Here is a 25,680-nt window from a genome sequence, read left to right on the forward strand (position 1 = left end):
TGAATGAATGGTCTAGCAAGTAGTACAGTGTAAGAGGCAAGTGAAAACCTGCTTTTTATCTACAAAAGTAAAAATGGTGTAGCTTTACAAGCAGCTGAGATTAACCATTAGCTTGCTGTGACCTGCAAGAGCAGGGTTCACTTTCCCTGGCCTAAAGTACCTGGTCTTACTTCCCTCCTTACTCTTTTTTTTTTTTATTATTTTTATTTTTTTTAAAATACTTGTCAGACCCTTCCTTGAGGCCAAACTCATTAAATTAGCAGAGAACTCTCTAGTTTTCTGAAGACATAAGCAAGATAAAAGCGTGCAACCAAGAGAAGGAGAGGAGATGGGTGGAGGTACTACCTCACTTCTAAGACACCTAGCTGTTAAATTATCTCACCATGTCTTGTTGAACCCCAGTCTTATGCAATGGGCTCAGTTCAATGCTTCTGCAAAGCAGATTTACACTTGAGTCTCAAATACATCCTTTGCTTTGCAAGGTAGTTGCTGTGAAATGTGTTCCAGGACATTTATTTTCCCCATATACCTCACAGTTATTTCAGGAGCCTAATTTAACACTACAGAGCCTACTCTCAGATTTGGCTATCTAAGCCTTTCACCACTATAGAGCAGAGAAACAGAAAACTACCTTCCAAGCTTTGGATTGCTTCTCACCAAATATTAAAAAAAAACTAATACTTCTTGCCATGTTGTAACAGAGCATGAAAGCATAATGGATATGCAAAACTGATTTTGTAACAAAATAATCCACACTTAAGTTTTATTTTAAAATTGCTACATAAAGCAGATCGAAATGTTCTTCCTTTAAAATAAAATTGCCTGCAATATAAACTGTATGCTCTCTAGAATGGAAAAAATGAAACCCTCAAAAATAGCTGAATTTTATCTAGAAGTTTTCAAAGGTTTTAGATATATAAAAATGTAACAGAAATTAAAGCGATAACCTCTAGCATAACAGAGAGTACAGTCACTTAGCTTCAGTTAAATAGAAAAAATTAGAAGTACTTTTGGTTAAAATTGGTCTTACGCTGTAACAGACAGTGTAGAAATACACAGCAATAAATTATTTTTTCAACACACAAACTGTTTAAACAGTTGAAACAGAAAATTAAAACCACCTCAAAACTTCATACAAATCAAGAAACAGGATACCTGGGATTTTTTCGTATGTCATCCAGCTGACCAACTACATGAGAAACATTTGTGCGTATCATTTTGAAGGCAATTTCCTCTTCTCCCATGATTTCAAACCTTATTGTTAAAATAATATTTATATATTAATAAAACAACCTAAAGTCAGGTTCAATAAATATTAATCATTTATTTAATTACTTACTTCTAATCTGACTGGCCAACCTTCATTAGAATTTGCCATTTGCTTTCTATCACTATATTTACATTTTTCAGCTAATGCTCTTGCACAGAACCACTTTCCTATAGATTTATTAGTAACCACCCATAAATTGAAGAACTGAATTCTAATACAAAGTATATAAACTATGACTTTTGGCATAAAAGTAATAATTGATCTGAGAGTAGACATAAAGTAAATAGCCTAGTAACTGTTTTTTTAAACACACACAATTTACAACTGTCATTTATAATTACACTTCAGACTTGACAAAACATGTTCTTATTTTCCAATCACCAACCCCAGAAAAGTCTTAAAATAAAGTTAAAGAAGGGTATATAAAACAACTTTAAATACAAATAAAGCCTTCCTCATCCACTTAATCAATAACTTGCAAACAAAACAAGTGTATGAAATGCAGAAGTATCATATTATTTCTGAAGGATATCTTGACTGTGAAGGAATATTTGACCCTAGTTTAACAGTCTTACTAGAGGTACCACACTTACATTTTTTACCTTTCTTATCTTGATATAAGAAAATACCCTGCCTGCTCCCTGAAGTCTCACCTGAGAACCTACTCCATTTATAAAGCTCACAAAATTAATAATAGAATTATTTAATATTAAAGTTCAACAGAACAAAAGAGCAGCATATATCCTAATGATACAAATATATTACTATAAATCAGTTTAAGTACAGCAAATCCTTGCCCCCCCCCGCAACATTTTTCAATCTCATTTGTTGTGTCAGCTTTTCAGTTTTAGCGTAAACTCTCCTGGGATGGGAATTATTTATAAAGATTACAGCACAACTTGAGGTACTATGAATTAATGTATAATGTCCAAAAGCTGCCCTAAGCAGCATCTGTAACCTTCTTTCATTCTACAGCTTTATTTGACTTTGTAGCCACTCCTGGGGCAACTGCATGCTTCAGAGGCTCCCCATCACCCTCCACTGCCCAACAGCGCTGGTGAGGCAATGGACAGGAGACAAGGCTGTAAGCTCCACTCCAGCAAACCATGTCATTGGCATGCAATTGGTTTGCAGGTTTCAGAGAAGAAAGATCTGAGAGAACCTGATCTTGGGCACATCTATGCAATTACAATTATTCAAACAAATCCATGGTCATGATCATGGTTTGTCCTGCCCTTGCCAAAAGGGGATAGAAACCCTTTTCTTCTTCTCCTCCCTCCCCACTTGTCACTCCTCCTCCTTGCAGGAAAACTACAAGGTAGATAAGGTTAAAATGCTTCTTCTGTTCTTTTTTTAAGCTTCAGTAGAAGAAAAGATGAAGCAGATTTACATATTCTAGGTACAGGATAGGCTCTTTCCTCCTTTATATGCTACTTTAACTGCCCTCACTCACTACATATAGTCGGTTTATAGAGCCATCTAAAGACACTCTGGCTTACTGTTGTACAACACAAATTAGGATCTGGCCCAAGATGGCACAAGTAGCATGGAAATATTTAGTTTACTAAATAAGAAACTATGAAGAAAAAAAAATAAATCACATCAGTCTGCACAGTTAAACATAGGTAAGTAGATATCAGTATGTTTCTTCAGTTCCACTGTTAAAATAAATTGAGCTAAGATTTATTAACATAACACACACAATCTTCTGTCATGTATGTATTTATAGCTCTTCTTTACAAAACCTAGCATGGCTTTTCACAGGACTGTAACAATGTACCTGTATTTGTTTTTGTCCTTGTATGCCTTACGAATTCTGTCAGTCACAGGTTTGCAATTAGTCACTAGGTTTTTTGTTACTGGAGGCTGGAAGAAAACATTTAGATTATAGGTTACTGAAAATTACAGGGTCAGTTAAAAATATGTACTTTGTAGAAAACTTGTATTAGAGCTAGAAAGGCCTGCGTACACTTTACTCTCCTGGAATGACAAGCAATAGTTTCTTGATCAACTGTTGAGGGGGAAAAACAAACAAACAAAAATATATCGATGCATAAAATCACAATTTCTCATGCATACAAATATTATACGAAAAATACAGATTATTTTTGGCAAAAACACTGCAACTTCTAGATTTCATCCTCAATAAAATATTCAGAAATTCTAGCTCATTTGACAGCTGTCTTTGACATTCCTCTGGTAGAGGCCAGCAGTTAACACTGGCCAGGCAAACTCTGCAGAACAGCTGATACACATGAGGCCTTATTTCTATGGCAAGCTATGTTGAAACAATTCTGGGAAATAAAATCCCTATGCTCAAGGGATATTTCTACAGTAGTAGACTCATTCCAAGAAATTTAGCTGTTACAGACAACAGAAGTAAAAACAAATTAGGCCTCTGTGCTAAACACAAACACTATTTTGTCACCATTTGAACTGACTGATAACATTAGTACATTAGGCATTACTGCTTAGATTAGCAATATTTCATAGAATCATAGAATCATTATGGTTGGAATAGACCTCAAAGATCATCAAGTCCAACCGTATACGTGATGCCACCATGTCTACTAAACCATGTCTTGAAGTACCACATCTAAACGTTTTTTGAACACCTCCAGGGACGATGACTCCACCACCTCCCTGGGGAGCCTGTTCCAATGCCTAACAACTCTAACAGTGAAGAAGTTCTTTCTAATGTTGAGCCTGAACCTTCCCTGGCACAACTTGAGACCATTTCCTCTTGTCCTATCGCTAATTACCAGGGAGAAGAGCCCAACCCCCACCTCACTACAACCTCCTTTTACTAACTCTCCAAAAAGATTGAAGTAACTTGACATTGTTCCTAACCACTGAGACTTATTTTTAACCCCAACTTAAAACATATCCATGGCAGTCATCTTTTACTGCTAACTCTTTAAAGTTTTTACTTCACAGAATTTTGCAGACTGAATTGAGTCATAAAGAGACAAAATGAAGTAAGGCTGTACTGGATGTAATGTCCTCAGACTGTGCACAATTCTCAAATCCACACTTCCATGTCTTCTAATCAGGCTAACAGAATGGCTTTATATAGAACTTTGCTGTAATTCAGACTTGTTTTAAAACCTTGTAACATAACTTGGTAAGAATACAAAGCAGGATAGATGTCCACAGGGAAGAAAAAAATTAAAAAAAAGAAATAGTCAATGTCCATGTACATTTATCTACACACACACTGTAGACCTCGGTACTATGATTTGCATGTGTTGGGGATCAATAATGCTCTCCTACTACCCAAAAGTTCATTATCTGTACTCATCAAAATTATTTTTGCTTCGATACAGTATTGGTTTGAAACTATAAAACACCTGGTCATCAATTTAGCAAAGTACATGCAGACATTTTTTTCAAATGCATAGGTTGATGCAGGAATTAAGTTCTCATTGTAAAATAAATTTAGGTATTAGTATCAGATCTAAAGATCCTAGATTCCTAAATTCCAGCAGATTTTACTGAGAATTTAACCACTCAAATAGAAATTAAGGACTTAGGAATAGATGTTCCATAAGGATTTAAGTCCTCGATTTTCACAGAATGGTTTAGGTTGGAAGGGACCTCAGGAGTTCATCTGGTCCAAGCCCCCTGCTCATGCAGGGCCACCTGGTGCCAGTTGCTCAGGGCTATGTCCAGACAGCTTTTGAATATCTGCAGGGATGGAGACTGCCCACAAATGGGCAACCTGTGCCAGCATTCAGTCACCCTCAGAGTAAAAAAGTGTTTCCTGATGTTCAGAGGGAACCTCCTGTGTTTTCAGTTTGTGCCCACTGCCTCTGGTCCTGTCACTGAGTACTACCGAGAAAAGCCTGGCTCCATCTTCTTTGTGACCTCCCTTCAGATATTTATATACATTGATGTGATCCCCCTTGAAACTACTCTTCTTTAGGCTTAACAGTCCCAGCTCTCTCAGCCTTTACTTTAAGAGGCTGGAGCATTTCTCTTACATCACCTTTGTGGCCCTTCACTGGACTCCATCCAGTATGTCCATGTCTCCCTTGTACTGAGGAGCCTGGAACTGGACCCAGCACTCCAGGGTGGCCCCACCTGTGCCGAGTAGAAAGGAAGGGTCACCTCCCTTGACCTGCTGGCAACACTTTGTCTAACACAACCCAGGATACCATCAGCCTTCGTTGTGGCAAGGGCACACTGCTAGCTCATATTCAACTTGGTGTCCACCAGGACCCCCAGGTCTTTTTCTGCCAAGCTGCTTTCCAGCTGGGTAGCCCTTAACATAACACTGGTGCATGGCGTTGTTCCATCCTACGTGCAGGACTTTGTACTTCTTCTTGCTGAACTTCATGAGGTTCCTGTCAGCCCATCTTTTGATGTTAAAAGGAGTTAGTCTAAAGCCTTCAAACTAGGAAGAATTATTCTAAAGATGTCCATCTGATGGTTTGGTGGGGTTTTTTTGCATTTTGCTTGGTTTTTAAATGTATGGGTTATAATTCAGATAAAGACTTGTCAGAAAGTTTTAGTCAGAGAGGTTTTTGGCTTACTGTTTTTCTGGTTCACAACAGTGAATCTTCTTAACAAGGATAACTTTTTTAAATCCCATATCTAATAACTTTCTAAAGCTCAGCTTTTCTCTGTTTTTGAAGGAAATTAATGGCTTTGTAAGTTACGAAGTAGCTTGTAAAATTTTCATTTTATAACACTTCATGTACACACAAGTAGAAATTTTTAAACCCACTTTCCTTCTAGAAATCAAACCAGCTTTTGAAGAACAGTAAATACATGCTCAGAAAAGAAACCAAGCATCTTTTAAGACCAATGTTTCTTACCAGATTGGGATCATAATATGCTTCCTGAGTTGGTGGAATGACATGGATCTGAGTGATGTTGGCAGGAAGAGCTTTAGAGCAATTTATTAGCATTTGTTCTAGACCCGTCAAATCCTAACAGAAAGAGAAGGGGGAAAAAAAAAGATAATCCTGTTTTGTCACTCACAAAGTTCTAAAAATCTACACTGCACAGATATATTTAATGTTATCTACATTAACGAATTTCCGTGCTACTGTCAGAAAAAGACAACTTTCAGCAGACCCCAATTCAATAACTGCTGAAGTCAGTGGGACCCCCCCACACACCTAAAGTAAAGCAAATGCTCAGTGCATAGTTGAACTGAGACTAGATAAAGCACGACTTAATGTCATTTTCATTTAAAATGAAAAACACACCTTTACTGATGATGTCAGGATAGTACAAAATTCCCAAACCAGCAGTAGCATATTAAATCCCAAATCAAGCAAACAAACAAAAAAGTGAACTGAAAGGACAGGAGGAAGATTTTCTTATTAAGCTACAGGCCAGGAACACACTAAGCAGGGCTGTGTTCCAGTTATGCCATGGTTTTGTGTGCTGTTTCAAGAACAAATTATTTCATTCATTTGTGCTAATTCCTCTCTGTAAAGCAGAAACAGTACACTTTGTTCTCTACCAACTGTCTCGAAGAGTGGAAGTCCTACAAGGACCATGTCTCTGTTTATCAGGTTCCCAGAAAAACAAAAAAGTGTGAGTCTTTGTATATGGTCATACTATTTACTAGTATGACTTCTTTGCTACCCTTTTTCTCAATTCTTTTTTTAGGCCACAAATTCCTCAGGGCAAGAACTATCTTTTACTACGTGCAAGAACAAGACTAAGCACAGCAGGATCCCACTCTTCACAGTGGCTTTTACCAGGGAACATCTTTTTTGACAAACTCACACTAACTGCTTGCTTGAACTCAGATATTAGTGATACATTTTTCTGATGCTACTAGAACTCAATTTAATTGTTCTCTCCATAGAACAATGATAAAGTAGAACACAGTGTTATATTCTCCAGGTAAAATTTAAGAATTGCTAAATGTTACAGATGCTATAAGCAAGGATAAAGATTTGCCTCATTTTATTTTAACAATTTTGGACTTTAAAAACTGAAGTTACTCTAAAAGTTATTGGTAAAGAAAGGGTACCTGCAAACTTAATGGTAGTTCATGGATTCTTGTGGCCAATGTGCGAATCTCTCGGTCTGACAAAATGCCTGACTGGTCCGTGTCAACCTCATCAAAGATCTGAGAAATGTTCAGTGGCTGGACTGCACTCATAAGATAGTAGAAATATGAAAAAGCAAACTGCATATCTTCTGAGTGCCGCACTTTGTGGAATGATGTCTTGTCAAACTCCTCAGGAAACCTATATAAGAATGTAAACTGATTTAGTACTCGAGAGAGTGCTCCCCAAAAAAATATAAAATTCTCATGTAGAATTTTAAAAGGTTCTCAAAAGTCTCCTTATTTTAGCACAACTATTATGTTGTAATAAATTGCCTATTTCCTTTTTCAAAATATAATTTTAATGAGCAGCCATCAACACATTGGAAATAGCTATAGAAAAGGATCAACAGAAAGGTAGAATTACCTACAGTTTTACATTATTCCAAAGACATACTCACATATCCTGTAGCTCTTGCATAACAGTGCGGTCAATCATGTGAGGCATATGAGCAGGGACTTTCCGAGAAGTAAATCCAAATTTGCTGTTTAAAAGCTTATTTACATATCGAAGGGAATCAGCAAATGTATCTTTCAGCTGCCTTCCAAAATGTTTACCATTAGTAAAGTATGACATTTGTTTGAGTAATGACTCTTCTTCCTAAACAGCAGGACAGGCATAAATCAAGGTTACATTACTGAAAAAGACCGAAACATTAAACGCAGAGGAAAAAAATGACATTTCAGCCAGCTGTCAAATATTTGAAAATGGGAACAGAAGTTTTGAATATTTTTCTTCATATTCCTAAATTCTCTCTTTAAAAAGGAAAGATAAAAGGTAACCTTTTCCTTAAAATTTTCATGCTTTGAGGAAAAGTAATCTATACAAAACTTCCTTAATATTTGTGCTCTGACAACTGATACACCTTAAAGTCCATGTTTGCTATCATATTTATTTGTAATACTGCTTTTTTTTTCTGATTATTCATCCATATTTGATAAACTGAAATCCTATGAATATAAATATTCCTCATGCAAAATCCAATCCCAGATGAACGGTCTTTCAAAAACATAGCCCCTTTGCTATGTGGAGTAGTGCAAAGCAGTTGCTACGAACTGAAGCACAGTCTCTATCTACTCTTCTGGTGGTTATCAAAACTGCCAAAATGCTTTGGCTGGAAGCAGAGGAAGCTTCCTACTCATTCTTTTGACACGGTCTGGATATTTAGTTTTGTTGGCAGACTTTCAATTTCACTTTTAGAACCCAAGTATCTACCATTACACATATTTTTTAATGTATTTTTTTTAATAAACTGGATCTATATTTTCATAAATGCAATCCAAACAAAATTTAAGCTCTCTGTTCTAGTACTATATATGTCTGAACAGCAGCACTGTGCCAACATACAATGAATAAAAAGTGAATCTGACCAAAAAAAAAGGCACTACAAAGGGAACAGAAATGCCTATTCAGCTTGTACCACCTAGGCTAAGAGAGGCCCAGATCACGAACAAATTAGATTTTATGTGAAAAGTCAAAAGGAGTTTTCGAAAAAATCTCAGTATTTGCCTCAAAGGCAAGACACATTCCAAATTTATAGATCATATTAACAGTATTCCACTAAATGCAGAAAGATGCAACTATTCCAATAAGCAATGATGTTAAGATACTCACATCAAGAAGGTCCTGGAAATACTTCTTTTTCTCCCAAGGCAAAAAGCCTTGGTAACTTCCAGCGTAAGACTGTAATTTTCTTCCCACTAGCCCCTCCCTTACATTTGTATCCATCTGCACATGCCCTTTTCCTCCTTCCATTCCCCGTGCATCTTCTCCAGTATCTAAACTCCCAGTATGTTTTGATTTCTGGGTTTCTCTTAATATGAGTGCATTCAATACTTTTTCTCGAGTTTCATTTTTATTTCCCATGCTCTGGGAGGGAAGTGTGGATTTAGGCTTTACTTTATAAGTAGGTTTATTTGCGTTCGTTGTCACAACAGTCCCCTTTGTTACTGTAAGCCTTGAAGGAACTTCTTCATTTGCTTTTGTTGTTTTTATTTTGCCATCATTTACATCTTTATGAGGCTTTTGCCAGCTGGTATGGTTCTTCTGATCTTCTGAACGATTATGCATGCCCTTCTTTTCCATGCCTATAATACTCTTCGCTGTAGTTAAGAACTGGAAAGGTCTCAGGAGAGCAGCCTTGGATAGGTTAAATCCTTTCTGAGTGATATCACCATTTAGTAGTTTTAAGTCCAGGTTCTGCAGTGCTAGCTGAACATCTTCAGGAAGGAGAGACATGATTACTGATGGTATTATCACCTCTTCATGTAGACTCTCTTTTGTGTTATTTTGACGTCTCCTGACTCTTGGAAAGCGGTTTTCTTCAGGTATATCCTCAAATATCATTTCAGCTTCTGGTATTGAAGTTATAGTTTTAAAATCAGAGTTGGATTTTTGTATGGAAGTTGTGTTCAGTTTTGGTTCCTCTCTAGTGTCAGCTTCAACAGCTATCTGCATTTTAAACTCTTCCTCATTTTTATTTAGAAACGTAAGATTAAAATAGATCACAGTTGTATTCATGCCACTATGCATTATGAGGTGGATAGTCTTCCATTTGTTAGCAACTGAAGCATGTCGGATAATTGGATTATCACTATATGAACCCTCAATTCCTTTCTTGGCTATTTCACTGAAGCTGAAGTAGGGCAGACATTCACCTTTGGGAATAACATAGTAGGTCTGATTAAGCTGAAGCGTCACCTTGTACATCTCTTCAAAGTGATCTGGAAAAAAACCACAAGAAATAAAACAAATTTCTGTCAATTTGCAGTGTGACACTTGTCTTTCACTCTTTAATTGTAATATGCCTAGCTAGATTTAACTATATTAGCAGGGAGACAGCTTTGTGAAAGAACACTGACCGTAGTTTCCAGTTTCTTGCTCACCTATCTTTAATAATGAATGACTAGAACATACTCAGATATATAAAGCTGCCAAACTTCCAGTGGTAATTCTAAAAGCCAGTATAATTTATCACTCTCAGTCTCTACCTGAAAAGCCTAAGTGGCTCATTATTACATGTCACTTAAAATTATGTATCAGTCCTAAGTAACATGCCCATACTAGATTTTCGCCATGTTTTAGTAGATTAATGTTACAACAGTTGGATTTCACTGCTAGACTGCATCTTGATTTGAGACTTCCAAAGTCATATAGGCTGAATCAAACTTCTCCCTTACACAGCAGAAGACAGATTATCTGTCAGCTCTCACACGAACAAAACCTCACTGCCAGCAACAGAAACACCAGTTAACGCATTTATCTCAGCTGAGATGCAGGGGAGCCTCTACACTTCCAAACAGGCCAAATTCTTCCATTTCTGTTCCCCTGCCTATATACTAGACAGCACACTCGATCATTTAATTCACTCCTGATAGTCTTTCATATCAAAATAAGCTTCAGACAACTTCACAGGTGACTGAAAGTAGCCTTTGGCAAGAGCCCAGAGCCAGGCTTGAACTGATGCTGTCAGCATCAGAGAGGTTCTTTAAACTTCTTAACCACTACAGTTAGCTGTCCTTATTCAGGTAAAGATTGTTCGCATACCTGAAATGTAATTTCTCCATGTAAAATGTAAGCCTCTTGGGGCAAGGAGTTTGATGCTCGCTGCTCTGTAAAGTATCAAGCACCCAACCCATGCTTGGTCAGTAACAGTTTTATTAAATAAAGCAGCAGATAATATTGATTCACGTTTGGATTAGTGAATACAAGTATCATCTGACTTTTTAGTTCAGCTGCTAGCAGCTCTTTTCTATGACTCTGTACAGGGCATCTTAGCCCAATCTGAGACTAATGATGAATTAAAAAGGTCAGGCAATTCAGGAGAATCCCTAAGGAAAGTTTATCAGCGATGTATTTTACATACCCTGGCCACAGTCACCAGCATCAAATCCACAGGAGAGGACATTGCAGGCCTGATCACAGAATTTGTCTGCTAGCCAGGAATTGGCACAGCCTTGGTTACAGTATGAAACACCACTTATTCCTGCACCAAATTGCCATGGTGCTCCATTCCCGATACCTCCAACTGCACCTCCACCAGCAACATAGCGACTACCTCCACTGTTACCTACAGGGAAAAAAAAGAAAAACAAAAAAACCCAATCATTTGAAATCCATATTTCTGAGGAAAGGCACATTTTAAGCCACAGTGTTAAAGCTAGACCAAAGAATCAACAATCTTATTTATCACTGATGAAACTAAAATGGGGCAAATGCTAACTAGACCTCTATAAGTTAGTGTAAGATCTATAGTGTGCACAATCTCACTGTAGAAGTCTAGGAACCAACATAAAATTGCAACAAAAACTCTCAGCATATTTTGTCTTAACCTTAATAAGGCAGGCAGAAAACTGATTTACTACTTTTTGTCCTTGCATTCTTGACTTTACAGCCCCCTAGACTGGTATCATTTCCTCAATCCAGAAGTTCCACTTCATTTTCCTACCCTGCAGTCCTGAAAATTTGATCTAGAAACTGATGATGCAGCTTCACAGTCCTGTTATTATTTGAATTCTGAGTGCAAATAATATATAATATTGTGTGCGTGTATAAATATATATATAAAAAGACAATAATATATAATAATAATTTGAATTTCAAAAATCTTCCTTTCAGCTAGTCAAATTTGGTACCCAAAGAAAGACTTTCCTATGCCCTAGTATTTGCTGTCATGTAGTTTGCAAGAAATAAGGTTTTCATCTGTAAGTCAACATTTTTTTATTATTAAAGGAGGCAAATTTTGTAGTTATAGGAGAATGACAAATTACAGAATTATTCTTGTAATAAAAACCAAACAGTTCACTTTTTTCTAAATTTAACATTGCTGTCTTACCAATGCAATCACCTCCATCCCAATCACATGCTGAGTTATTACAGGCTTTATCACAGTAACCATCTTTAATCCATGAGCCAGGACATCCCTCAGCACAGTTTGGCACAGGCCAAGTCAAGTAAACCTGGAACAACATTACAGTTTGAAACAAGGACTGGCAAATGGAAGTCAACTGATCTTGTTTCTTAGAATCCAGAGACTTAAAATAATGCCTCTCTGTGTATAATGCCTTAAGTATTCACAAAGCTTTAGAAACAGCATTTGAACCCTGTCACCTATGAAGTAAATGTTATCCCTTTCAAACAGATGGAAGAACTGAAGAATTCCCAAGGCCACACAGCAAGGCAGCAATGGTCAGAAATAGAATGTAGGACTTCCCAAATCTACTTCTGCAAACTGTATTCCAATGAAAATTAATATTTTATCTTTTGTCAGATAAGAAGGGGGAACTTAATAATAGCTCTGAAATAGCTCTGCAGTTCACTTGTTCAACCTCAGTCAAAATGTTTCTTCTTTACTAATCAGTCATGACATAAGCAGCACATGTTGAACATAATCCCTGAAGCACCTGATCATCTATGACTTAACTCTAAGAACTGCGAAGACAAAAAAAAAAAGGGGGGGGGGGGGGGGCATAAAACCACATACATTTTCCTTTAGGCCTTATTGTTTCAAGATTTTAGCAGTACTTTTTCTACTGAAACACTTGCTGATCAGGTTATCACAAACAACATTGCACCTAAGCTGACTTTATCATCATGACTGGAAAGAATAACTGAACAATACAGACACACTAACAATACGATTTTGCAATTATGGTCTCTAGTGTCTTGTGTACTTACTGCTTTAATATAAATAATAAATAGAGATCTTAACTTTTTCCTCCATGTTGCTCTTGGTGATCAAGCTCATGAATGAAAACTCTGCTGGCAACCAGAGTCTTTATGCATGACTATTGTTAATGTTTCCTCAGCCTGCTTTCCTTGCTTAACCCCAGTTGTTGGTAATAGGTCTGTTGAAAGACTAAATTACTTGATGTTCATGAATATGCAACAATGTATCTTTTAGTAAATAATTACATACATGATTATATACAGATTGGGCAAAAATATTATGGGCATCTGGAACAGAGGTAATTAACGGTAAATTTAAATATTAGACCAGTTTGGATGACATCTGACCTCACTGTTCCCACAGAAGAATTGATTCTGTTTTGTTTTAAATATTTCCCACAAACAAAAAGAATTTACAAGGGAGGGAAGACTGACAGCTGCCGAACACCACATCAGTCTTACCAGTGCTCCAACAGAAAGTGGGAGAATTAGAGAACGACACTGAAACTAAAGCAGGAAGCCTGACAGAGGAACCATTATACCGCCAGAAACCTGTGAGTGAATATGAAAACAACTAATTCTGCAACCCAAACATCAACACAGCACACATACAAAAAAAAGACATAGCCCACCACACCTTGCACCTTTGCTAACAATTGCCTAGTTAGGAATAATGAACCTTTAGAGGCAAAAAGGGAGCAGGCAGCGAAGGGAAATTATCTTATACCTGCTATCCCTTTCGAAGTATTATTTATTCAATTTTTATTGTATTAGCACAGAAAAGTTTCACATCTAATTCTGGTAAAAAGTCCTTCCATAATGGCTTACCTTTTGACCTTTAGAGTGACTGTAAAAATCATCAGGCCAAACATCCTTCCCAAACATAACATCATCATTGAGATAGATAAACTTCTGAGAGAGCCCACTGATACGATGAATGTGACTTTCAATAGCTGGTGAACTGAAGGTAGGCAAGTGACTCACATTCTGAAATATTTCCTAAAACCAACAACCCAAAACAGTTTCAGAATGCAAAAATAAATAAAAAAACCCCTAAAGCATAAAAGATCAGGAAAATCAGATATATTTGATACTTATATTTGATACGTTGATACTTGATACTAAAAAAAAGTTTTATCAAGAACAAGGAGACACATGAAAGAAAAAAAAGTGAAAATATTTTGGCAAAAAAAGAAAAACTTCTCTCTCATTTTCCCCACACAAAATCATTTTCTAGTCTGCTCAACTCAGAAACTGCACCTCGTTCAATGCAAAGACACAAACTCCTCTTTCACTGGGTACTGGATCAGGCCCACTATACACATTTTTACACTTCTCATGCAGTATAGGCTGCACAAAATTTCAAGCAAGTTGAAGCTCTTCTACCATTCAGAAAGTCAGGATTCTTCGCTCTCTTTCAAGTAATTTCACAGACAGTAACAGAAGTTGAATTAGTATCTTGTTACCACTTAGGTTGCTCAGGGCTCCTATGGCATGTCCAGACACCAAAATTACTCCCAAATTTGTAGTAAGAAGCTACTAGAGTATTTTTGTTTCACTTTTTCAGGAAGCTTGAAGGATCCTCTTTCTCTTTTTAAATAAGATTTTTAGAATACACAGCTACTTTTTTTGCAGCCATCTTCTTAGTTCCAGTAATTGCAATGCATCCTGTCTCAACACAAGCTTATCAGGTTATTACTGGTCCTGAGAGAGTGGTTATGGATTCAGATTACATTTTCTTCTCCCCAGGTTTTTTATAAATAGATTTTATAAGGAAATTAGACATGGGTATACATTAGCTGAAGCCTCAGTATTTAGAAACATGGACTAAATGAAGGCTTGATATATATTCAGTTATCTGCTTAGCCAAAATACAAAGATATACTGGGGTTTAATAAAACCATGGATGAGATAGGGAAGAGGTGGTCACTCCTACCTTCCAAACAAATGCAGCCTTTAGCTGAAAGGGGATAACTGCATTTCAAAACACACACAGAATCTTTACTAGTGGCACTTTCAAGCTGGTATTTTTGTTTGTTTAGGGGTTTTGGTGGAGTTTTTTGTTTGGTTTTTGTTCATTTGGGTTTTACCTGATGTGTCACTATGGTTATCCGAGGATTATCCAGGTTAAGCCAGGAAGGAATCTGCCCATTGGTGACGATGAAAATATGTCGTACCCAAGGGGCATGTCTCTCTATTGATCGTAATGAGTATCTCAGCTCTTCATTATCTTCAAAACGGCTGGCAGAAATATCTTCATCCTGTTTAGACTATAAAAAGAAAAAATCCTTTCCTAGATTTTAAATAGCACATTCAAGTTCTGATCCAGCTAGGTAACAACAGTGTGCTTTAGCATACAAGTACATAAGCATTTGAGGACTTAAACAACTCAAAAATAAGAAGTACATTGATCAAGTACATTATTCTTCTAGAGGATCATATTTTTCTGAATTATCAAGATGAACAATACAATCTTCTGACATGAATGGTTGACCACCTGCTATCATTAGGATGTCTGCTGACCACAGTGCAAGATGACAGCGTCTTGTGTGATCCCAGCTCTTGAAGAAAGAACCCCAGAAAAAACACACCTTCCTGTTTTGCTGGATTAGTAGTCTCAATTATTTCCTGATATTAACCAAAAGCCAAGTTGCATTTCAAATCAGTAACATCAGCCTTCAGAAACTCAGTTTTAAGCGGCTCACGCCTTCCATGTACATTACATCATAAGCCATATATACGTGTCACCTAACATAGATACACTGGAAGTGTCATGATGTAGCAGCTCTTCAATTATCCCCTGCTTTTTTGTTTTAAAGAATTTGAGCAGGAGAAAATTAACAAAACAGCCTAATATTCACTATCAAATAGCTAAATGTTTCTATACGTTTTTTTGTTTCAAAGAAAACGTTTTTAATTAGAAACTCATCAGGTAAGTAACAAAATCGGGTTACATGACACTGTAATGTATGTTTCTTTTCCTGTTTATGAGAATTTAATGACCTTTTCTAAAAACAACAATTAAGGCTGCCTAAAAGGAACAATTCTAAAAGAAGTATGCCCAACTAAAACAGGAAACTCAAGAAAAATTTAAATATGTTTAACAATTACCATTTTCACTGCAGATTCTACACACTGTAAATAAGTAATTTTTTTTCTAATATGGACAGTAAGGCAGCTTATACATTCTCAAAAACGTAACAACTGAAAACATTTCAGGAACACCAGCATCCATTGGCTAGGTACCCATTTACAAAATAATGCATAATTTCAACATGGTGAAGTATAAAGATTAAGTTCAGGGTTTGTATTAACAAGGAAAAGTTCCCCAAAAGCCAGGTTCACAGGATACAAAGACAGACTACAAGCGTTACCAGAGAGGGCACATTTACTTTACCCATGGCACTTGACATTTACTGTAAAATTCAATTCCAGCAGAAGAAAAAGACTCAAGATCTTATCTTGAAACAGACACCTAGTTATTTTATTTCCTGTTGCTAAACCAAACATCCTTGCTTGTATCAGAAATATTCAAAGTAAATCTCCTTTCTTTACAGACATCTGTATTTCAGGTCTTCAAAATTTTTGCAAGAGAAGTAATTAGCATTTGCTAAGCAGATATGATGCTGCAAATCAAAAAATGCCTAAGAAATGTATCGCGAAGGGAGATAATCATGTTTGTTAATAAAGCTCTCTGTCTCCCCCCTCAAAGCAGCCTGCTTATCTGCCAGCCAGTATCAGTTAAGCCTTTCAGGACTTGACTGCACACAACTTTATCAGAAGATGTGCAGAGGGCAAAATTTTTCAGTTAGTGGAGAACATGACAATTTCAATTAAATGTCACACTGTTGGATCCTTCTTCTCCCTTGATTTCAGAATTTGACAGTGTTCTTGTGATGTTTTCTTATGACATAATACTGGATTCTTAACACTTCCAAGCCTCTGGAAGAAATCCCATGTTCCTTGTCATTGACTAGTTAGCATCTACATGCAATTTTTAAATACTACAACCTTTACATGCTGTAACAGAATTTACCTACCTGACTGACAGAGCTGAGGTCCCATAGCAAATAAGCAGGATTAAGCATCAGTTCTTTTCCATCTATAGTCATGTTCTTCTTTGCTTGCTTGCTCAGTTCTTGGAAACCCTTAGGGTTATTCAGTTGCAAGAGAGCCACGCTGGCTTCTGAATAGAGCTGTAGCTATAAAAGCAGAGAAAATTATTTCTGGCATGCACCCACAGTAGCACTTTTCCTTTGCCAATTCCATCTTTTTGTCATATTTTTCTTACTACAGTTACTAATAAGAATGACTGGTAAACACTGTGTTTAAAGAACTACAATTTTTTAAGAACACAAAAAGGAGTAGTAAAATGGGAAATGAAAAACATTTAAAGATACAGAACATTTCTAGATGTTTAATTTTCACTTTAAGAAAATTTCTCTTTACACAATGATCCAGCAACAGTAAAGCTGTCCATGTTATAAACATTTCTGCAGTAAGTGAATAGTAAGTCCATCCATTTCCTCTCACCTCCAATAACAAAAGTCGTATTTTATTACAACTTTATTATAAGACTGAAATAATCATACTTTTTTTCCTGTCTTAATCAAGCAATACTCTTTGCAGAAAATTAAGGCCACCAATTCATCACTGCAGTCAGAAGCGTGACATTTTCAGAATGGTTTACAGATCAACCTACAGCTCAGAAATCTGAGATACAAAGGGCTCCAGAACTAATCCATGTGGGTCTCCAAGTCCTTAATGCTGGTTGCCAATATGCTGTTAAGGTCATTTCTTAGTTGTGGACTGTTTGATCTGTTTGCTGTTTTTATCTCTTGCCACTAATAAGTCTGTGTATCAGATTTCATAATGCACAGGATAAGAAGGGGCTTGCACTACATGCCCTCTCTAACAGCTAGTATAGCTTACAAATTACAGGGCACCAAAACTTTTCACTAGAAATATAGCATAACCCAATAAACCCCTGTGTTTACCATATGAAGTAGCATAAGCAGACAGAAACAAGCTAAAAGCAGAAAAGCGCTTTGATTCTCCAAGTGCATGCACTCAACAGTCAGATTGAGAATAAAATGTTAATCATTAACAATATTTATTAGATGCTAAGCTTAATTTTTGTTCCTTCACGCAACATAAGACAAATAAGCTCATCTACCAGATTTTCAGTTACATAAGATCTGTAAATGCAATTCGTAAGTTAACAAAATTTGAATACTGTCATGTTCGAAAACAGCAAAACCATGTTTATTTCAAAATACCCTTAAGTGTTTTTTTCTTTATTTTTTATTAAATCTGACCCTTTCTGCTCATTTTAAAACAACACTTGTCCCAGAGTTAGCACCCTATCCCTTAGCAAGACCAGCTGTCTCACTTGTGACATTTTAAAGCTGTTGATGCTTTGACTCATATGCTATTTGAGATCTTTCAATCTGACTTATGAGGCCTGCCATTAGAAAAATCTGATAAATCTCAGACCTTCCAGGGAATCATCTGAACCTACGGGTGGAAAGGATGGCTTCAGTAGCTAAATGGCTGAGGTATAGTTACGGACTGCAGCTAGCAACCTCCAAAAATATCGATAACAAAATGCTACAGATTGCATAGCTGCCATCAGTGGGTATGTGCTTTATTTAGGAATACAACAGTGTCACACAGTCCCTTCGAATCTGTCATTTAAATCATACATATAACAAACCAAAAATATTCGAAAGCATTTAAGAACATTTAGTTTCTCTTTAACTTGTTTCCAAACTTAAGAAAATAGATACTAGGTACAGATTCCTACCTAGATTTATTACAAACACTTTCCCTTTCCCCCCGACTAACACAGCATATATGCTCCAGGTTTTTAAATATATACCAGTTCAAGCACAAACAAGAAGTAGTGGAAAAATGTGCTCCACTGCTCAGCATCAGAGTTAAGATAACTCCTGCCTTGAAGAGATTACTTTTATGACACCGAATTTTTTTCCACCAGTACCTTTTTTAAGAAACAACTCTTTTCAACAGCAGAGTTATCAATAAAGTTAGATTTCAATGAAGTTATCTGGTGACATAACTAACTAGATTCTAATGAATTGCAAGCTCTGTTCTGAGCATTTTGTTGCTGTTATATTCAAAATGGAATCCTCTCCTGGCTGATTTTCTAAGGTATATTCAGAGGTATTAAACTCCTCTCAGTGAGGATGCATGCAAATCCCCATTTCTTTGAAATATTATCTTCTAGAGTACATCTTCATCCTGGCAAAACAGGTCAGCAGATCCAAAGGTATTGTGAAAATGGAACAGAAAGACAAGCAGGTAGATGCACAGAGTCAGCATGATCAGGTGAGCCTCTAACACAAGCAGGCTGAAAAGACACCATGCAGGCACACACCCAGACCACCCACCTGTGCATATTTATATCATGCACTTGAAAACGAGACAGGAAAACTGCATGCTCCCCACCAGGTAACTTTAAATGCAGGTTCTCCTTTGGAGCCAGCATGTTTGGCAATGCTTAGACTTACTAGGCTAGGAGGCAAGCCAGAGGGGCTAAGCCACCCCATGCAGAAGTAAACACTTTCATTTCCATGTTCTCAAGGTAAGAGGCCTCAAGAGCAGATTTTTTTTCTGAGGTGAGACTTGGACTCTTAACCAGTCTTTAAATAATTATCCTTTATCTTCTTAATGTCCAAAGCTGACTGTTAAGGAAATGAGATACTCCTTTTTTCACACTCCAGTCTGGACATTGGGAAAATTCATACGCTCACATAGCAAGGGAAGGAGGGGGCATGTGTTGTGTTAAAGAGTTACAAAAAGCTTTACAAGTATGAAATACTGTTGTCTTTACAAATTTATCAAGTTCTCTTTATAAGCTAACACAGTAGGAGGGTCATCTCAGAGTCAAAACCAATGCAATGCCTTACTTTTTTTTCTACAAAGCTTACTTATTAGATCTGTGTGAACATACAACATGAACTCCTGAAGCTACTTGTCTGCTCCATCAACACTGACAAGAGCAGCAGTAAGAATCCCAGATCCTCCCACCCTCAAGGCAGCGAGGACAGCAAACACCCAGCATCACTGTGCCTGCAGGTTCCTATGTGGGTTTTCTTCCATTAGTAAGACAAGGTCATTAAGACACATTGCAGTCCTTAGTTTCCAACATAACTTGTCCACATATATGCATATGTGTGTGCATGCAAATTAAAGACGAAACAATATTTTGCAAAGGAAGGAGATCAGATCTGCAAGTTGTCGGTTTCCCTCAAGCAATCAGGATATTAAATCTTGAAGGAAAGTCACCTTTGTCCAGAAATTTTCACTATTGTATACTATTTCAGTGAAAAACTGTTAGCATGATAGCCTCAAAAAAACCAACATCAAACAAATCAAATCCCCTTGCCTTTTCAATCCTTCTTTTGTCAGTTTTTGTATCACTACCTAATTTTTACATCACAAACATCTCTTTTAGGCTGAACAATAATAGTTTTCTTCAGAAATGTAGGTTAAGGGGGGGAAAGGAAAAGTGAAAAAAATTTTTCAGTTGTTCTTCCCTTATAGATACAATGTAACATCTTCACAGCCTTTAAAGAAACATGGCTCAGCAGCAGACAGCGGTACAATCAGGGTAACACCTCCATCTAGTGGCTTACTAATGCACCATTAAGAAAGTGTGGAAAATAAAAAGCAGCCAAATATAGTTTTCAAGCACATGTGTCATAACACACACAAGGTAGCACAACAAATGTGATCAGCAGACACTCTGTTGCTTACCCTTCATCTGCAAATAAACTTCCATATCATTACATTACAGTGCAGGCCATAAGTCCAGAAATTCAATACACCATAACATACATAATTCACCTTGGAAATCGATTCATTATATATTAAACCTTCACAATTTAACCCCCTCTAGTTGAGTTCAATTGCTTTTCTCAGAGATTTTTAGAAGAAGAAACACCTGGCCCAGATGCCCAAGCAATTTTTTATTCTCTTTGGAGTCAGAAGTGATTTCAATCAAACTAAAACAATCCAATTAAAGCAGCATTATCAACATTCAAATACACCAACAGCTACACTCCTCCCTTTCTCATGTTTCTTCCTTTTTAATAGCAGCACTGTAAGTTTTTTTATTATTTCTTTACTTTCAGCATTGCACTAAGAAACAGCCACTTAGAACATACAGAAACCCATTAAGCATCGGGAGGTGGCTATGAAACACAAATTTAGCCTGAACTCAGATGCAACTTTCTTCCTTTCCACCAGGCATCTTACATCACTTCACAGACCTGAGATTCCAGAAGTGATAACAGCAGAGGAATTGCTGCAAATTTCAGTGGAGACTGTAAACAACCAACCTTTCTTCTTACTTAACTGTAGCATTAACGTAGCATGTCTCTCTTTGGTAAAGAGAAAACCACACTTGGTTATGTTTACCATAACTGCCCACCTACAACATCCACTGAGTGAAGAACTGATTCTGAGCTAGGACCTTAGCAAAGGCTTCTATAAAAACAACCTCATCCACTCTTCATATGCAAAAATTTTTATCCTTGCAAATAAAACAATCCTTAGGTACATATAATATATATATTTATACATATAAACCATACTTATAATATAGAATATAATATTTGAAAGTATAACATAAAGAAATTGCTGCTATCAAGGGTATAGAACTGGTTAGGGAACAATCCACTGCTATGACCATACAGGTTACAATGATCCCAATTTAATCGTTCTGAAGCATCACCACCAGGAAAAGAAACAGACAGAAATGGTGACTGGATAGAGAAACTGCAGAATGCTGCGGATACCTGAGAAAAATTGTGTTTATACAGAGATATGCCTAACCAAATTGCAGAAGAGGAGCTCTTAGGAATAGATAATGAGTTGACCACAATGGTAATGGTTACACAAAGATAAGAACGCATCAAGGAAAAGAGAACCAGCACAAACAGAAAGATTTGTGATCAACTGGATGACTGACAAGGAGAAAAACACAACCAAGGCAAGGTAAGGAAAAATCATGTAGAAATGTAATAGGCATGGGATGTCACTTCCATAAAAACAGACAAGGAGATGGGAGACGTATCTAAGACACCCCAGAGATGCAGCCTTTATGTTCATCTGGACAGCAATATAAAAACACAGAGAAACTATAGCATTTTAAAGATTTGCTAAAGAGTTAAGCTAGTGATCAGCCTGGATACAGACAACAGATTAGTCAGCTGCTTGGACATGAGAAGCAGAACTTAAACACAGAAAGAATCCATCCATCGTGTTTTTTGTTGGACTAATACTACTAAGAGATCCTACTGGAATGGAAAAAGATGATGAAAGGGATCATCTGATGAAACAGAAAAAAAAAAAAAAAGACTGCAATCAAAAAATTAAGGTCTAGGCAGAATTGCTCCACAAGTCTTAAAAGCACAAGATAATAAAAAAACCAAAACAGCAGATGACTCAAAAGTAATTAGGAAAAATCTGGGTATTTCGTTCTTCCACGGTGTTCATGAAAGAATGAAGTTCTCTATTATAGCACAAGAGACATGGGCTAGCCTAAGAATAAGGTCTGTGCTTGACAGATTTACAGCAGAAATCCTGGAGAGAATTATGAACTCAATGCTGGAAGCAAAAATCTGCACAGGAGTATTAAGGAGAAAAAGCATCAACACTGATTTTAACAATAGTCAGATAATGCAATTAGAGAAATAACCACAACTAGTGAAGTTAGAAAGTACCTAGGGAGAGCTGGGGCACAAGAGAAAAAAAAAACAAAACACAAAAAAACCCAAGAAAACAGAAACCCCACAACAAGTATTCTTACACTAAAAGTAGTATGTTTTAGCAGCAAAAATATTAGTACAAGGCTTGACACCAGACACCAGAGGGAAGAAGAGAAGGTGGCAGAACATCAAGGACAGAAAGATACTGAAGGGTCCAAGAAAGACACATAAAAGTTACTCTAAGAAAGCAACACTAAGTGTTAACAATACAAGCCATTAGAACTCAAAAAAAAAAAAAAACAAAACCAAAAAAAACCCACACCCAAAAAGTAGGGTACTATGGATAAAAGAACTGATTTAAGTCAAAATAATTTTGGAAAATGAGTGTAAAGCAACATCTGCTGAGGGACAGAGAATGAAATTCCAAATATTGTTTGAGGGGGAACATTCCTCAGAACTATGTTACTATGAGAGCTTATATCTATGATGTTCAACCAGAGGATAAACGTTGTCTAGGATGGTGCTCCAATACATTTGCAGAGGTGGAAGCAGACAGATTTCTTTTCCACCAAATAATCTCTGAACTGATAGAGGCAATATTATTTCAGATACCAATTCGATAATTAATGAGAATGTTACAAAAGAGCTGCTCTTAGAAAATAACCCTAGGTCAGGAAAACATAAGCTAATTGATTTTAAACTGAAACAGAAAAAAAATAATTAAGGAACATCTTGTTACTAAATTTCTTGAATGCTAAAGGACAAGTTTAACAAATGAAAGGAGCTGGTAATTGAAGTCAAAGGTATTCTGAGCTCTTCAGCTCGGTTAAGTCAAAACTACCAGGAACCTGTAGCTTAAGCTGTGGAGAAGAACTAGAAAAGGCTCCAAACCCAAATGGATGAACCTGCACTCAAAGAAAATTCTTCAGATGGCTCGAAGTCAGGAAGGATTTAACTAACAATGTTCCTCATGCAAACCTGAAATAAAGAGTCTAGTATCTCACACAGCAAAACCGAAGTATCATCTCTTGTTGGATAACAATCTCCTTTCTCTACAGTAAACACCATTCTTTAAAGCGATTAAAAAAATACCCATAGCATATAAAACAAGCAGAGACCGGCAGATTGACCATATGAATATCCACTGCTATTTAACCAATGTGCCACTAAGAGAAGGATGCATGCCTTGATCACACCAGAGCACATCTGCCATCGCTCACCCAAACTAGTGACAGATCCATGACAGCAAGAGACAATTTTTATGAACAGCACCAGTACACAGCAGTGGAAGGATGCAAAGGAGGTTACACAGAAATGGTGGCAGCACTGTTTGCAACGAGCATAATCTAGCACACAGCAAGTCTCTGATGCTCTGTTGGCCTTAGGCTAGCTACATAACTACATGTTTTTCACTGTGTAAAAAGTTCTGGTGATGCCTCATTTAAAATGCTGTACAAAATTCCAGTCAATCGTATTGAAGGCAGACAAATCCACAATGGAAATGGCAGGGAAGGGCTGTCGGAAGAATGAGAAGAATGGAGAGCCAATGCTGTGGGATGAGCACTGCCTGATTAACTTAGTAAAACAAAGGCTAGGAAAAGCTATAGCCACTCCATGAATACACTAAAGATGTAAACAAAGGCAAAAAAAGAGCTATTTAAGCTTAAACAACTGTTTAAGAGCTGTCTCTATTAAGCTGTTAAAAAGCATGTAGGAAGAGAGGTACAAATACATTTACTTCGGAAGGTTTCTACCATTAGCAAGACTCTAAGACAGTCTGCTAACATGAACTGAGACAAGAAAGAAAAAATTCAGCTTGCACTAAGTTGGAGTGTGATCAGCCTATGAAAGGAGTTACACAATATCATTTCTGCCATAGCAGAATACATGATTCATTAACCCAGCCAGAATACATGATTCATTAACCTAGCCTGGCAGAAAAAAAACCAAACCCAAACAGACAAGGAAAGGGAGTCATGCTTATTTGAGCACCAAGAACAGGCCATAAAGTGAATTAGCACATCAGACTAATGAAGACAGATTACATATGGATTGACATTTCTTTAACCCTGGTAATTCCTCCTCTTCCACAAACGCCCTGGCCTCAGCCTCTTTCACACCACCAATCACATCTCTGTCCAATATATAAACCAATGATTTTCACAAACTTTTGAAACTTTTACCTATCTGTTAAACCTGGTTATAAGTGGAAAAGGTGTCCAAATGGCAGGGGAGAAAAGAAAGTGCAAAATGTTAATGGATGGCACAGTCACACAAGTTTTGATCTATTGTTGCCTTGCAGGTGGGTAAATTGAAGTGCAACTTGCTCACGACCATACAGAGTACTTGGCAGAGAGAAATACAGCATGCAGCTGTAAAAAAAAAAAAATCCAGTGTTGTTATTATTCAGGTAATTCTTCTAAAAGCAAAGAGGGAAGAAAAAAGCTAAGAATAAACAATAAATATGTGACACAAACAAAATGTCACATAAAACAAGCCAGTGATATAGCATACTTCAGCAAGACAACAGCCTACAGCAAATGGTTGAGAGAAACTGGTAATGTGAACCATTCCAGAAGACCAATACAACTAATCTACTCTTTTCTCCAGACCCTTACCAGTTTTACTTTAGATGCCAGGCTCTCTGGTAGTTTTGTTCGTAGCTGATTTGTTTCTTTGAATGTAGCTGGAAATCCACTAAGGAAGGCCAAGTCTTGCATTAATACTAGACCTGGAACTTCTTTGTCTGTAGTCTAAAAACAAGAAAACAGGGTATAAAGACTTTTTTAAATTTACAATAATTCACATTTATCTGTCAATCCTTCATCAGGCAACATTTAATAGTGTATATTTTGTCACTTAATACAAACTTCAAAATTGAAATAAGGATTATTTTAAAAGCTTTCACTTCTTACTACATGTGAGTTAGGGAAAG

At 36.9% G+C, this 25,680-nt stretch overlaps 1 protein-coding gene across 1 annotated transcript in view; it reads right to left on the reverse strand.

Moving 5' to 3' along the window:
• Positions 1-1,139: 1,139 nt before the first annotated feature.
• Positions 1,140-25,680, reverse strand: part of GNPTAB (N-acetylglucosamine-1-phosphate transferase, alpha and beta subunits) — a 34,578-nt gene continuing 10,037 nt past the window's right edge. Inside the window, exons 7-18 of the mRNA XM_009701345.1 lie at positions 25,364-25,498; positions 17,052-17,213; positions 15,102-15,281; positions 13,840-14,010; positions 12,179-12,302; positions 11,210-11,413; positions 8,959-10,067; positions 7,745-7,944; positions 7,266-7,485; positions 6,091-6,204; positions 3,051-3,136; positions 1,140-1,254 (exon numbers count right to left, since the gene is read on the reverse strand). Of these exons, the coding sequence (XP_009699647.1) occupies positions 1,140-1,254; positions 3,051-3,136; positions 6,091-6,204; positions 7,266-7,485; positions 7,745-7,944; positions 8,959-10,067; positions 11,210-11,413; positions 12,179-12,302; positions 13,840-14,010; positions 15,102-15,281; positions 17,052-17,213; positions 25,364-25,498 (2,820 nt within the window). The remainder of the gene's footprint in view (positions 1,255-3,050; positions 3,137-6,090; positions 6,205-7,265; positions 7,486-7,744; positions 7,945-8,958; positions 10,068-11,209; positions 11,414-12,178; positions 12,303-13,839; positions 14,011-15,101; positions 15,282-17,051; positions 17,214-25,363; positions 25,499-25,680) is intronic.

The sequence above is a fragment of the Cariama cristata genome, unplaced genomic scaffold (genome assembly GCF_000690535.1).
Source record: "Cariama cristata isolate BGI_N322 unplaced genomic scaffold, ASM69053v1 scaffold9340, whole genome shotgun sequence".
NCBI lineage: Eukaryota > Metazoa > Chordata > Aves > Cariamiformes > Cariamidae > Cariama > Cariama cristata.